Here is a 15,667-nt window from a genome sequence, read left to right as displayed (position 1 = left end):
TGAACATTGTGCAATCATCAGTGAACATCCCCATTTCTGACCTTATGATTGAAGAGAGGTCATTGATGAAGCAGCTGAAGATGGTTGGGCCTAGGACACTACCCTGAGGAACACCTGCAGTGATGTCCTGGAGCTGAGATGAGTGACCTCCAACAACCACAACCATCTTCCTTTGTGCTAGGTATGACTCCAACCAGTGGAGAGCGTACTCCCCGATTCCCATTAACTCCAGTTTTGCTAGGGCTCCTTGATGTCACATTCAGTCAAATGCTGACTTGATGTCAAGGCCAGTCACTTTCACCTCACCTCAGGAGTTCATCTCTTTAGTCTATGTTTGAACCAAGGCTGTAATGAGGTCAGGAGCTGAGTGGTCCTGGCAGAACCCAAACTGGGCGTCAGTGAGCAGGTTATTGCTAAGCAAGTGTCATTTGACAGCATTGTTGATGACCTCTTCCATTACTTTACTGATGAACGAGAATAGGCAGATGGGGCGATAATTGGCCAGGTTGGATTTGTCCTGCTTTTTGTGTACAGGGCATACCTGGGCAATTTTCCACTTTGCTGGGTAGATGCCAGTGTTGTAGCTGTACTAGAACAGTTTGGCTGGGGGCACAGCAAGTTCTGGATACAAGTCTTCAGTACTATTGCTGGAATATTGTCAGGGCCCATAGCCTTTGCAGTATCCAGTGCCTTCAGCCATTTCTTGATTTCATGTGGAGTGAACCGAATTGGCTGAAGATTGGCATCCGTGATGCTGGGGACCTCCAGAGGAGGCCGAGATGGATCACCCACTCGGCAATACTGGCTTCAGCCTTATCTTTTGTACTGCTGTGCTGGGCTCCCCTATCACTGAGGATGGGGATATTTGTGAAGCCTCTTCGTCCAGTGAGTTGTTTAATTGTCCACCACCATTCACGACTGGATGTGGCAGGACTGCAGAGCTTAGATCTGATCTGTTGGTTATGGGATCACTTAGCCCTGTCTATCACTTGCTGCTTATGCTGTTTGGCACGCAAGTAGTCCTGTGTTATAACTTCATCAGGTTGACACCTCATTTTTAGATATGCCTGGTGTTGCTCCTGACATGCCCTCCTGCACTCTTCATTGAACCAGGGTTGATCCCCTGGCTTTATGGTAATGGTAGAGTGGGGGTTGTGCCAGGCTATGAGGTTACAGATTGTGTTCGAGTACATTGCTGCTGCTGCTGATGGCCCACAGTGGCTAATGGATGCCCTGTCTTGAGTTGCTAGATCTGTTTGAAATCTATCCCATTTAGCACGGTGGTAATGCCACACAACACGATGGAGGGTATCCTCAATTTGAAGGCGGGACTTCATTTCCACAATAACTGTGCAGTGGTCACTCCTACCGATACTGTCATGGACAAATGCATCTGCGGCAGGCAGATTGGTGAGGTTGAGGTCAAGTATGTTTTTCCCTCTTGTTGGTTCCCTCACCAACTGCCGCAGACCCAGTCTAGCAGCTATGTCCTTTAGGACTCGGCCAGCTCAGTCAGTAGTGGTGCTACCGAGCCACTCTTGGTGATGGATATTGAAGTCCCCCACCCGGAATGCATTCTGCGCCCTTGAACAGTGGTGTTCAACATGGAGGGGCACTGATTCATCAGCTGAGGGAGGGCGGTATGTGGTAATCAGCGGGAGGTTTCCTTGCCCATGTTTGACCTGGTGCTATGAGACTTCATGGGGTCTGGAGTCGACTTTGAGGACTCCCAGGGCAACTCCCTCCCGACTGTATACCACTGTGCCGCCACCTCAGCTGGGTCTGTCCTGCCGGTGGGACAGGACGTACCCAGGGATGGTGATGGTGGTGTCTGGGACATTGGGCTGAACCTTCGGCTTGGTGAGTGGGGGCGGGGGCGCATGCGCGAAAGAGTGCAGGCCCCGACTCAGGGAACCCCCCCACCCATCCACCCGCACAGGGAGCGCTCAGCACTTCCGGGCACGCGTCACGCTGGGCGGGCCACGTAAAGTGGCGGCGTGGACCCTATCGGGGGCACTGATTGGGGTCTGTGCCCACACATGCCCTCGCACAACCCTCCCAAGGGGGGGAAAATTCTACCCATTATCTGTAAGATATGATTCAGTGAGGGTGACTTTGTCAGGCTGTTGCTTGACTGGTCTGTGAGACAGCTCTCCTAATTTTGGCACTAGCCCCCCCTAATGTTAGGGAGGAGGACTTTGTAGGGTTGACAGGGCTGAGTTTGCCGTTGTAATTTCCAGTGCCTGGGTCAACGCCGGGTGGCATCGTCCGGGTTCATTCTTTTTTTGAGAAACGAAATTGGTTTTATACAACTGAGCGGCTTGCTTAGCCATTTAATAGTCAACCACATTGCTGTGGGTCTGGAGTCACATGTAGACCAGACCAGGTAAGGACGGCAGATTTCCTTCCCTAAAGGACATTTGTGAACCAGATGGGACAATCGGCAATGGTTTCATGGTCATCATTAGACTTTTAATTTCAGATTTTTATTGAATTCGAATTCCACCATCTACCGTGGTGGGATTCGAACCCGGGTGCCCAGGGCATTACCCTATCCAGCGACAATACCACAATGCGGTATTAATGATTGACAGCCATTGGGAGGTAAAAATCTCAAATCACATTAATTGACCAAAGCCTAGAGGTCAGAGCCTCTTGGTTGTATTTAAATGTTGTAAACAAAAACCTAATTGAAAAAAAATTAGGATATCATGTGAAAGAGGCCTTGTTGCTATGGTAACAGAGCAGTGATACAACATAACAGAGGAAAAAAGAACTTAAAATAAATGGCATAATGGCAAGTTATTTCGGCTGGTAACCTGGGTCCTAAATGAGCTTCAATGGTTAACTTTCATGACTTTGAAATCTTTTCTTTAAGGTGTTTTGCTGGGTAAAACTGTGTTTAAATTAAACCAACATTTAACATTAATCTGATAGTAACGTGTAGGCCCAGACAACAATCCCCCCTGCAGTTAATGCATAGGTTTAATATTTATTGCATGATATACTGAGTACGTTTGTGAGTAGACCATTTCTTAAGCTTTAATCTGTGGGTTTGATGTGGCCTTATAGGTACAGTTCAACACGAGAGCTTCCAAAGGCATGAACTGGTGGTTGGAATGTTCTACATCCAGCTCCCAGAGGATGTGTATTATTTAATACTCGTTTCCCTGAGTATTAACACTTGGATTCAGTGGAGCCTCTGATTCTGTACGTCCCCAGTTGTTGAGTACGATGCAGGAAAGTGCTCCCTGGCTTTAATCACAAGATCATATGCACTGGGGTTTGTTTGGCTATGAGCTCCCCCTACACAGTGCTCTAACAAGTGTCTTCTACTCCACTCTATTCCCATGTCCCACTCCCATTCCCATTTCCTGCTGCACTGGTTCTGGAAGAACTGCTGAATTTCAAGCAATTAATAACATAATTATGCATTGTTCTACTCTTTGAATGTCTTCCCATTGGGAATTTGCTTGAAATTGCTTTACATCTTCTCACTTCAGATAATTAACTAGAGAAGACTGTCATTGCCTCAGTCTGAGCTGAATTCATGGTTAATGGTAAATATCTAACACATGCCCCAGAACAAGTCTCCTCCTGGGAATACTGGTAATGGTCTGTAATAATAACACAAAATTCCATTTCAGCATTGCGCAATCTTGAAGGATTAACTCAAATTAATCCTAAGGGATGAGTTCACATGAATCACACTTTGAGTCAATATTTCTGTCTCTCAAATTCCTTTTAAATAACAAAGCTGGAAATGTCTTTCCACATGTTCAAACTGTCAAATGAACTGATGATGCTGGGAATTCCAACTTAGATGGAAATGAGGTATGGAACGCGACATGTGGAATGTCCGGAGACTGAAGGAGGTGGAAAGTGGGCAAACAAGATAATTGGATTGAAGAATTAACCAAGAAGCAGAGTTAATCTCTTCATGAAAATGTGCTGTCCATGGTTATTCTGAATGTTAACCCCTACACCATTTCACACTCTGCCTGACTTGCTTGGGACATTAACTTAGAAATTCTAATGCTAGTTTATTGAGCTTCTGTACAATATACGAATAGCAACATTTCATACAATGGGAACTATAATCATACACAATGAGAAAAATATAAAGGGAAAGAAACTGGAAAAAGCTGGAATGTTAGATTATACATGCTAATAAAAGCTATTATAAATAAATATGTGTATTATGAGCCCAAATACTCACTTGGCAACACTCTCACCTCTGAGTTAGAGGACTGTGGGTTCAAGTTTCCCTTGAGGACTTGAGGCCACAATCTAAATTGACACTCCAGTCCAGAATGGAGAGAGTGCTACAATGTCAGAGGTGCCATCCTTAAATTAAACTGAGACCCAGGGTGTTTGTAGTAGTTATGATTCAGATAAATGTCAAACAGCCCATGGTGTTACTGGAGGAGTCAGAAGCTGTCCTGGTATCCAGGCCAAAGGTCCTCTCTGTTCTCTTAACTAACATCGCCAAAAACAGATCAACTGGTCACTCATCTCAAAGTGGACCTTTGCTGTGCACAAGTTGGAGCAACAACATTGGCTGAATTTTATGAAAGTATTCATTGGCTGTGACGTGTTTTGTGAGATGAATAATCATATTATCAGGATAGCTTGCTGGCGATGAGCAATTTTAAAATTTCCACCCTCGTTTTTAAAACCCTCCATGGCTTTCCCCTCCCTATCTCTAACTTCCACCAGCTCCACAACCCTCTGAGATCCCTGTGCTCCTGCAATTCTGATCTCTTGCTCATCCCTAATTTTAATGGTTCCATCATTAGCGGCCGTGCCTTCAGCTGCCTGGGCCCTAAACTCTGGAATTCCTTCCCTAAACCTCTCCACTGTTCTCCTCTTTTAAGTCACCTATTAAAACCCACATCTTTGAACAAGCTTTTGTTCACTTGTCCTAATATCTCTTCCTGTCAAATTTTGTTCCCGTGAAACCCCTTGGGACAGTTCTATTACATTGAAGGCACTATACAAATGCAATCCGTCATTGTGATGTTTTCATGAAGGCTAATGGAGCTGCTGTGTGATTCAAGCATTTTGTTTTTATTGCAAATTTTCAGAGTTTTATTTTCTCTTTGCTAAGAAAGGGTTTTTGATTGTAATGAGTTGTGCAATACCTGAGCTTAATGCTCTGTGAATTTTCCACTTGCTGCAGCTCACTCTGACTAGCTACAATCTGACAGCTTCCCTGTGTCTGGGAACAGCATATAAACACATGGAAACTTCTGCAGTGTATTAGCTCTGACTCTTGCAAACCTGGGGATATCTGTGAAGTTATCATTTAGCACAAAGCTCAGGGCACCATTAAGGTGATTTCCAACTGAGATCAATTGTGCTGATGTGGAATGTGAAACATGGATTTTGTCCAAAACTGCAACTGATTTATTTCTGAATGGCTTAGCGAATAACAACCGCTTAAGAAATTCAGCATCATCCAGGACAAAGCAGCTCGTCTGATTGGCACCCCATCCACCACCTTAAACGTCCACTCCATCCACCACCAACACACAGGAACAGCAGTGCGTACCATCTACAAGATGCACTGCAGCAATTCACCAAGGCTCCTTCGACAGCACCTTCCAAACCCATGGTCTCTACCATCCACAAGGACAAGGGCAGCAAACACATGGGAACACTACCACCTGGAAGTTCACCTCCAAGCAACTCACCACCCTGACTGGAAATACATCGCCGTTCCTTCACTGTCACTGGATCAAAATCCTGGAACTCCCTTCCTAACAGCGCTGTGGGTGTACATACACCACATGGACGGCAGCTGTTCAAGAAGACAGCTCACCACCATCTTCTCAAGGGCAATTAGTGATAGGCAATAAATGCTGGCCCAACCAGCGAGGCCCACGTCCCTTGAAAGAATAAAAAACCTTTCTCAATGGAACAAGGATACTAGATACTTCCTACCAGCGCCTCCTCCTCACTACCCCCCACCACAATGTCCTTTCTCCTGTCCAGACAACCACAGCCCACCCCACCCCCAACATTTACTGGAGCCTGATTCCAGGGTCCTCCTACTGCTGGTTTTCTGCCCAACAAGCAGACTGTTCATCTGACCAGGGGCAGGTAGGAAACCTGAGGGAAAAATACATACATTCGAACATACAAGTTAGGAGCAGGAGTCGGCCACTCAGACCCTTGAGCCTGCTCCACCATTCAATAAGACCATGGCTGATCTGATTGCAACCTCCACATTCCTGCCTACCCCCGATAACCTTTCACCCCCTTGTTAATCAAGAATCTATCTAGCCCTGCCTTAAAAATATTCAAAGACTCTGCTTCCACCGCCTTTTGAGGGAGAGAATTCCAAAGACTCACAACTTTGAGAGAAAAATATTTCCCCTCATTTCTGTCTTAAATGAGTGACCCCTTATTTTTAAACAGTGACCCCTAGTTCTAAATTCTCCCACAAGAGGAAACATCCTCGCCACATCCACCCTGTCAAGACCCCTCAGGATCTTAAAGGTTTCAATTAAGTTGCCTCTTACGCTTCTAAATTCCAGTGGATACAAACCTAACCTGTCCAGCCTTTCCTCATAGAACAACCTGCCCATTCCTGTTATTAGTCTAGTAAACCTTCTCTGAACAGCTTCTAACACATTTACATCTTTCCTTAAATAAGGAGACTAGTACTATACACAATACTCCAGATGTGGTCTCACCAATGCTCTGTACAACTGAAGCATAACCTTCCTACTTTTGTAATCAATTCCCCTCACAATAAATGATAACATTCTATTAGCTTTCCTAATTACCTCCTGTACCTGCATACTAGCCTTGTATGATTCATGCACTAGGACACCCAGATCCCTCTGCATCTCAGAGCTCCGCAATCTCTCACCATTTAGATAATAAGCTTCTTTTTAATTCTTCCTGCCAAAATGAACAATTTCATATTTTCCCACATTATACTCTATTTGTCAGGTCTTTGCCCACTCACTTAACCTATCTATGTCACTTTGTAGCCTCCTTACGTCCTCTTCACAATTTACTTTCCTACCTATCTTTCTGTCATCAGCAAATTTAGCCACCATTTCTTCGGTCGCTTCATCCAAGTCACTTATATGAATTGTAAAAAGTTGAGGCCCCAGCACTAATCCCTGTGGCACACCACTCATCACATCCTGCCAGAAAAAGACCCATTTATGCTAATTCTCTGCTTCCAATCTTCTGTCCATGTTAATACGTTACTCCCTAAACCATGAGCTTTTTATTTTCCATGATAACCTTTGATGTGGTACTTTATCAAATGCCTTCTGAAAATCTAAGTACAGTACATCCACCGTTCCCTAACTTGTAGACTTCCTCTGACATTTCCATTCTCCCCACGCCCTCTCCCCTCTCCATTGCACCTGCCCCCCACATGCCCCTGTAAATATTGGGGCCGTAATGTCTTCAACCTCCCTTATTGTGAAGTACTCTCTCTGTTCCCATCGCCAATGTCACTGAGACCAGCATTCAAAGTTAGTGTGCTTACATAGCTACAGCAAGTGTGACATGAGTATCAGATACACAAAATTGCTGAGTACCACTGATGGATCCTGACTATTCCTGATTCAATCTGGCCAGTTGTGAAACTTGAAATTTGAAGAGTTATTTAAATGTTTTCCAGTAAATGCATTCAATGGACAGACACATGGACAGACTGAGAGATGGAACGATACACAGATACACACAAGGTCAGATACATGAATTCCTGCCCTCGCTTTTGCAAGCATAGAAAGGCAAGGCAAAAAAAAAAAAGAGTTGAATGAGAGAATAAAGCAGTGAGAAGAATAATACTGGAGTGTAGAGATGGGTGAATTCCCAGGTCAGTCAATTGAAAGCTAGAATAATCAGTGAATGCAGATCAATCACATATGAAGGCGATTTTAAATTTGAAGTCAGAGTTAGGAGATACCCCAACCACTGCAGGGATTATAGAACTGGGCTAAAGGATACACAACGAGGCTAGGAATTATCAACACTGTCAGACTGAAGGGTGGACAGTGGGGGAGCAATGGAGTTTTTCTACTGTTGAATTTCCAAAATTGTCCATTCACGGGACAGATAAATTACACAGTAGATTCCGTGACCTCCTAGAAACTGCACAAAAGGTGAGAGAGCTGATTGAAGCAGTGATACCAGGAGAGAGGCCCCACAAGTCAATGCCTGAGAGATGGAATTCTACAAAACATTAGCAAAAATAACATGAGGAAAGCCTTCAGAGGGAACCTCTGAGGCCATCTACTCACTGATGAATGGCTTGTAGAAATTTCCGTTGGTGTTTGCGTACTTTGGCGTGGTCAATCTTCTTCACCAGTTTGGTGTATTTATAAATCAGCCATGTTTCCCTGAGTACATTGGCAGCAGTGTTTTTTACCTGAAAGAAATGAACTGGAAATCAGCGACAAGTGTTGGAAGATGAAATCTTTGTAAAAGCAAAGTACCCTTGAGTTCTTTTTGTACAGCACCATGCGGCCAATTTGTTTAGGTGCACGGATCTTTTAGATTTTTTGCACAGAAGCTTAAAAGAGGTTTAAGCTCTTTATGCCTGGAGCATAAGTTGCCTGGCAGCAACTCATGCCTGGAGTTTCGAGTTGCAATGAAGCCCTACAGCGTAGAGGGAACATTGGTTACAAGTTCCATTTATTCACTCTCGTTTTCTCCCTCCTCCTTTCCCAAAGACATTAATTAGCAGCAGAGTTATCCCTGATATCCTGATCAACAGTCTTCCCTCAGTGGAACACATTATCTGATCATTTATCATATTGTAGTTTGTGGGACCGCTTGCTGTGTGCAAATCGGCTGCTACATTTCCTATATTACAACAGTGACCACACTTCAAAAGAATTACATTGGTTATACCACATTTGGGATTTCCTGAGGACGCAATAAGGTGCTATTTAAATGCAAATTCTTTCCTTCTATTGCTCCTTTGGACCAGGAAGGGAAGGAAAGGAAGATTAGCCACGGCTCCTACTCCATGTTGATCCTGCCAACAAGTGCCTTGTGCCAATTCTCACTCCCTCCAAGGCCCATCAAATGATGGAGGGCCTCTTTTCCCTGGGACTGGGCAGCCAACCAGAGGTCAGAATAGACTGCTGGCTTGGGGGCAAGATTCCAGCTCGGGGGTGAGACAGACAGAGTTTGGGGGTGGGGGGCGGGCGCTGTGTTGGGGGTGGTGGTGTACTGTGTTTAACAGGAAACGCGAGTCCAGGCCCTTGCAGTGCGCGGTTACGACAAGCTCTCACCCGCTTTGTTAGCTGCGTGTCCATCATGAAGTTGTGCACGTGCTTCTCGGCTTTGGTGAGTTCTAGTTTCCGTGCAACCACAGCGACCACAAGCGCTGTGCACCCAGCTCCCTTCAAAAGAATCAAAATTACAATACACAAATATACAAGTAAACAAGCACATTCCCCACTCCCAGTCAGAATCACCAACACTCCAGGGCTGTCTTGGAGTCTTCAGGAATTAGATGTTGATCTCACAGAGAGGAAAGCAGGAGAAAAATCATACTGGTAGGTGGAATTAAAAAGCATTTTTATTATTCCTTTGCATTCTTTTTGTTCATTAGTTATTTTTTTAAAGCAATTTTGCTTACATTTTATAAAATGACTGTGTTTCATTGGCTGTAAAGCACTTTGGGATGGTGTGAGGTCATGAAAGGTGCAATAGAAATGTAAGTCTTTCTTTATAATAATTAGTTGTTTGACCAACTGTCAAGGGCCATCAATTGGGTAATGGCTTTCTGATTGGTGCTGAGGTGAAGTGTCATAAGGATGGGCATGTCGAGTGAGAGTATGAGGGAATGGGCTGATGGGAGGGGAAAATATCATCCAATTAAAGCTCCAGGAATATGTCCAACTAGAGTTGGTGGCAATTCCTACCTTCAATGGGTGTGGAATTGGCCTTGGGAGGCAGCCCAGCAGGGACACCAGTGAATCAGATGCTAGTTTTAGACATTCCTCAAACGTACTCAATGGAAAAATAAACCAGGAAGGGATAAAAGGGATAAGCCGCCAATTTCTGATTACCCTAACCAAATTTCACCCCCACTGGTTATTCTAACTTTCCATTGACAGTTGCATTTAACCAACTGGTGCATTATTGGCAATAAGGAAAGGTCCTCAAGATGGTCATTACCCCCAGCTATTGTGCCTGCCTTGTTTGTTCTAATCAGCAACCCTCTCCTCCTCTACATACTGGCTTGTTAGTGGCTCCCGATGCTCTGTGCCATTCCTTGAACGGCTGTTCCATTCCTTCTGAAAGATCAACCAAATCCTGCATCTCAGCACTTCACAGTGGCTGACATTGGCATAACTCCAACAACTCTCTTTCTACAAACTCTGGAGCTCCCAAACACATTCATGAAGGAAGATTGCACAGGCCCAGAATTGCTGCTGAAGATATCAGTGCCAGACTGATCGTTGCAGTCCTGTAAGATTCCCCACCTACATTATTTTAATGGACGGTTAATTTAGACAGAAACTGTCAGGTCTCCAGGTGACAAGGAGGTGGATGAGGAGTTTCAGTGGTCATGGGATCAGGCCAGGGTTGGAAAAGGAGACATATTCGAGGTGGAAGTAAATGGATTTGACGCCAAACTGGAAGTACCGGGTCGAGCAAGTCACCAATTCTGTTAATTATCTGGTGGAATACGAGAAGAGATGCAGGAAGGGAAATGGGATGAGCCACAAGGACAAAGAGGTCCAGGGTAGACCAACCAGGGCAACGATTGACATAAAGTGCAAAATTTTAATGAAAGTGTGGTCTCTTTAAAATTAATGCTTGCAACATGTTTTTAAAGTCATTTTTATGTTTATTAGTTATCTAAAGTTTGTCATCAGAACACAGGAATTTATATCAACAGGAAAAAGTTAATAGACAAACAAGATGCTTTTTAGCAGATCAATTCCGTCTACACACCTCCTTCAATCCCACATCCCCACCTTCCCTCCACATCCTCGATCCCACCTTCCCTCCACATCCTCGATCCCACCTTCCCTCCACATCCTTGATCCCACTTTCCCACCTTCTCCCCATATCCCTCAACCCCACCTCCCCACCTTCCCTCCACATCCTTGATCCCACTTTCCCACCTTCTCCCCATATCCCTCAACCCCACCTCCCCACCTTCTCTCCACATCCCTCAACCCCGCATTCCCACCTTCTCCCCATATCTCTCAACCCCACCTCCCCACCTTCTCTCCACATCCCTCAACCCCACATTCCCACCTTCTCCCCATATCCCTCAACCCCACCTTCCCATCTTCTCCCCACATCCCTCCACCCCATCTTCTCCCCACATCCCACCCTCTCTCCATATCCCTCAATCCCATTCCATTATGTAGAGTCCTGCTGGTTGTTCACTGTCATTTTATCATTTAATCTTACCATAATCCCTGTTAGCAGGCAGACTCCTTTCCCGCAGTATGTATGAGGCACCATATCCCCATATCCAATCGACAGAAACGTGATAGAAATTAGCCACATCGCTCCCAAAAAGTTGCTGGTGACTTCCTGTTTATCATGGTATCTGTTTGGGTTCAGAGCAGATGACCATTAAGAACATCCCAGTGCAGTATCTGAGGTACCAGTCCAACAGGCGCTTTAAAAAAACACTGATATGTCCTTTCCATCACTGAATCTAATGGAAGAGTTGAGGCTGGCAGTGCAGCACACCAAGGATGAATAGCCCAGAGTGCAGTACAACAAAGCTGAATGGAGTGGGAGAGCAAATGAGGTAAATCAGGAAACTGTGGTTCAGGGAACTTAGGAACAGGAAGAAGCCATTCAGCCCTTTGAGTCTGTTCCACCATTCATGGCTGCTCTCTATCCGAGCTCCAGCTATCCACCTTGGCTCTGTAATCCTTAGTCCCCCTACCCACCAAAAATCTATCAATCTGAGTTTTAAAATTTTCAATTCATCCCAGCCTCGATAACTTTTTGGGGGAGGGAGTTCCAAATTTCTACTTTCCTTTGTGTGAAGAAATGGTTCCTGACACCACCCCTGAATAACCTGGCTCAAATTTTAAGGTTCTGCCCCCTTGTTCTAGACTCCACCCCCACCCCCACCCCCACCAGAGGCAATAGTTTCTCTCTATCGAACCTATCAAATACTTTAATCACCTTAAACACCTCAATCTCATACTTAATCTTCTAAATTTGAGGGAATATAAGCATAGTCTGTGCAACCTGTGCTTATAGTTTAACCCTTTTAGACTCAGTGTCATTCTGCGCTGCACACCCTCCAAGGTCAAGATATCCTTCCTGAGGTGCAGTGCCCAGAACTGAACTCATTGTTCACGGGGCTCAGAAGCATCTCCACAGATGCTTATAATTTTGAAGAAGTTGTGGCATTCATAGAAATTGTAGAATGATTCACAATTGGAAATGAGGGTCTTCTATCTATCCCTTTTGCCTCTGCTTACAATCTTCCTTCTCTTCAGCCTTTCCCTTGCTCCAACTTGCTTCCCTACCCTTCCAGTCCTGGAGGCTATGACTCAGACTCAGATGATGCTTTGTCACCTGTGTCGTCCCTCTGATCCAGCCAGTGTCCTTTTGCAAATCAAGGGTGGAATTTAATCCCCTTCTCTGCGGCGAGATTGGGGGTGGGGGTTAACACTTGATCGGGCAGGAGGATGGTGTGTGGAGACCCCGCGCCTTCCTATCACTGACCCAGTTAAGTCCATGGTGGGAAGGCCCAGAGAAGCCTCCAGTTGAGGTCCTTAAGTGGGCAATTAATGCCCACTTAAGAGCCTCATCCCACTGCCACTGTTATTAACACAACGGTGGGTGGAAGACGAGCCACACGGGAAGCCCAAAAAGTAAACTCTGTGGGGTTTGCTTGTGGGCTTACAGTGGGGGCCCCTCGTTCAAAGGGACTCAGTGCCTGATTGAGGGAGGGGAGCAGTGCCTGCTCAGAGCTCCGGTGGTTCTCATGGCAACAGAGAGCTGTCGGCAGCTCACCTGGGGCTTGATCGTAAGGAGGGTCCCACACTGACCAGATAAGTGCCTGAGGGGAGTTAAATAGTACCTCACCCGCTGAACGATACAAGGCTGGACCCCCATAGCTAGAAAATAATCCTGGCCAGTAGCTTCCACAGCCAATTCAGAGCATACAGTACTGGTGGGGACAGGTCTGTCACTGTATAACACTGGGGTACAGTACTGGTGCAGACAGGTCTGTCACTGTATAACACTGGGGTACAGTACTCGTGGGGACAGGTCTGTCACTGTATAACATTGGGGTACAGTACTGGTGGAGACAGGTCTGTCACTGTATAACACTGGGGTACAGTCCTGGTGGGGACAGGTCTGTCACTGTATAACACTGGGGTACAGTCCTGGTGGGGACAGGTCTGTCACTGTATTACACTGCGGTATAGGACTGGTGGGGACAGGTCTCTCACTGTACAACACAGGGGTACAGTACTGGTGGGTGCAGGTATGACATGGGGGTATGGCACTGATGAAGTGAAAATCCAGTTACTGAAGGTACTGCTGAAACAGAGCCTGAACTGTTTGGGGTTCAGACACCAGAATCCTGCACAAGTAAGAAACATGAGATCATTGTTGTAAATATTCTTGGCATGTTGCTCTAATCGTGAGTTTTTAATGGACGTGTTGGTTTCTGGCACAATTCCTTTGGAGAATTGCTCCTATAATGAGAAACGCTGCTATTTTTCTTAGAAAACGAACCCATTATTTTCTAGATAATTAGGTTCTGATTTGGTCTTCACAGCTCCTTTGATTTCCATTCTTGGCATTTGACTCCTCAAACCCAGTGCCTCACTGAACACGAAAAGCTAACACAGTTTCTCTTGATTGACTGAACAAGATCAAGGAGAACTTGAATGATCCTGTCACATGAAAAGAATGTCAAAATTGGATTGATTTCCATTATTTTCAATTTGGCCACTGCAGGGAGTTAGCATGGAGGAATCCTGGTCTTTCCATGATGCTTGTTCTTTCCAGCATGAATATCAATCAGGAGCAAGAAGTTTGGCCCATTGTCCAGCTCGCCTCATTCAAGTATACTGAGGATTGAGTGTGCTACCAACTGAGCAAAGACTGTCACCTTGAATCCCTTCTCCTGCATATGCCAAATAACCTGCTGTGAAGTCCCAATTCTATTGTACATTGATATCTAAGAAATACATATTTATTCATCCACGGGATGTGCGCATTTTTGGCAAAGCCAGCATTTATTGCCCATCTCTAATTGCCCTTGGGAAGGTGTTCGTGAGCTGCCTTCTTGAACTGCTGCAGTGTAAGTACACCCACAGTGCTGTTAGGAAGGGAGTTCCAGGATTTTGATCCAGCGACAGTGAAGGAAAGGTGATATATTTCCAAGTTAGGATGTTGTATGACTTGGAGGGGAAGTCGCAGGTGGTGGTGTTCCCATGGAGACTGCTGCCCTTGGTGGTAGAGGTTGAGGGTTTGGGAGGCACTGACAAAGAAGCCTTGCAAATTCTCTAAAACAAACTGTTGAGTTGATATTTTAACACCAATGTACATATTTCCTGGAAGACCTCAGCACTATGTCAACAATGGAGGAAGGGCTGCTCCATTTTAGCTTGAGGCCATGGGCAAGTCGGCAGACCTGTTACTTTCTCACACTATCTTTTTTTCATTCTCCTGTGTTTTCTAACCATTACTCTCTAATTTTTCTGTTTCCCTGCTCTTTCTAACCTTGCTGATATCCTACACTGTGAGCCTCCAGAATTCACTATGAGAGAGAATGAAAGACCTGTATACAATTAAAGTATCACCTGACACAGAACAGGCTTTATCTGTATCCTTTAAATTATTTTTAAATGAATTTCAAACTTTCCCTTTTCCATTGTCAAATTATACCCAACAGTAACCTCAATGGTTTCCAATATTCCCTTCAATTCAAACTCATACTCAATACTGAATTACAACTAATGGCGACCAAAGAGTATCTCAAAGCAGAAATGAATCCCCAACTCACGGAATGATACAGCACACAAGGTCATTCGGCCCATCGTGCCTGTGCCAGCTCCCTGAAAGAGCTATTTAACTACTCCCATCTCCTTATTCTTTCCCATAGTCCTGCAAGTCTTTCCTCTTCAAATATCTACCCAGTTCCCTTCTGAACATTATTACTGAATCTGCCTCCATTGCCCTTTCAAGCAGCACGTCCCAGATCACAACAACTCGCTGTGTAAAACATTTTCTCCTCATGCTACCTCTGCTTCTTTTGTCAATCACCTTAAATCTGTGTCCCCTGGTTACCAATCCAATGCTAACCTGTTTTGAATTTCAGATTTCATTTTATACATTCATCTTTTTTAACATTTCATCCATGAACGGGGTCGCTGGCAAGGCCAACATTTATTACCCATTGTTACTTGCCCTTGAGAAATAGTTTCTCATTATTTACCTTTGAAGTATTTGAGCATTTCTATTAAGTCTCCCCTTAACCTTCTCTTTCCTAAGAACAATCCCAGCTTCTCCAGTTTCTCCATGAATTCCCTCATCCCTGGAACCATTCTAGTAAATCTCCTCTGCACCCTCTCTGTCATGCTCAAAATTGAACACAACAGTCCAGCTGGGAACTGACCAGTGATCCACAAAGGTTTTAGAAAGAGACCCACCACCTGCTTTAGTCCCACTAAAC

At 44.9% G+C, this 15,667-nt stretch overlaps 1 protein-coding gene across 1 annotated transcript in view; it reads right to left on the bottom strand.

The window, feature by feature from the left end:
- Positions 1 to 15,667, bottom strand: part of kcnn1a (potassium intermediate/small conductance calcium-activated channel, subfamily N, member 1a) — a 99,704-nt gene that overhangs the window by 14,552 nt on the left and 69,485 nt on the right. The window contains exons 5-7 of the mRNA XM_078556200.1: positions 11,416 to 11,557; positions 9,273 to 9,383; positions 8,274 to 8,401 (exon numbers count right to left, since the gene is read on the bottom strand). Coding sequence (XP_078412326.1) covers positions 8,274 to 8,401; positions 9,273 to 9,383; positions 11,416 to 11,557 — 381 coding nt within the window. The remainder of the gene's footprint in view (positions 1 to 8,273; positions 8,402 to 9,272; positions 9,384 to 11,415; positions 11,558 to 15,667) is intronic.

This window comes from Cetorhinus maximus, chromosome 13, assembly GCF_964194155.1.
Source record: "Cetorhinus maximus chromosome 13, sCetMax3.hap1.1, whole genome shotgun sequence".
NCBI classification, from domain to species: Eukaryota; Metazoa; Chordata; class Chondrichthyes; order Lamniformes; family Cetorhinidae; genus Cetorhinus; species Cetorhinus maximus.
Note: the sequence above shows the minus strand (reverse complement) of the source record. Positions and strands in the feature narration are given on the sequence as shown.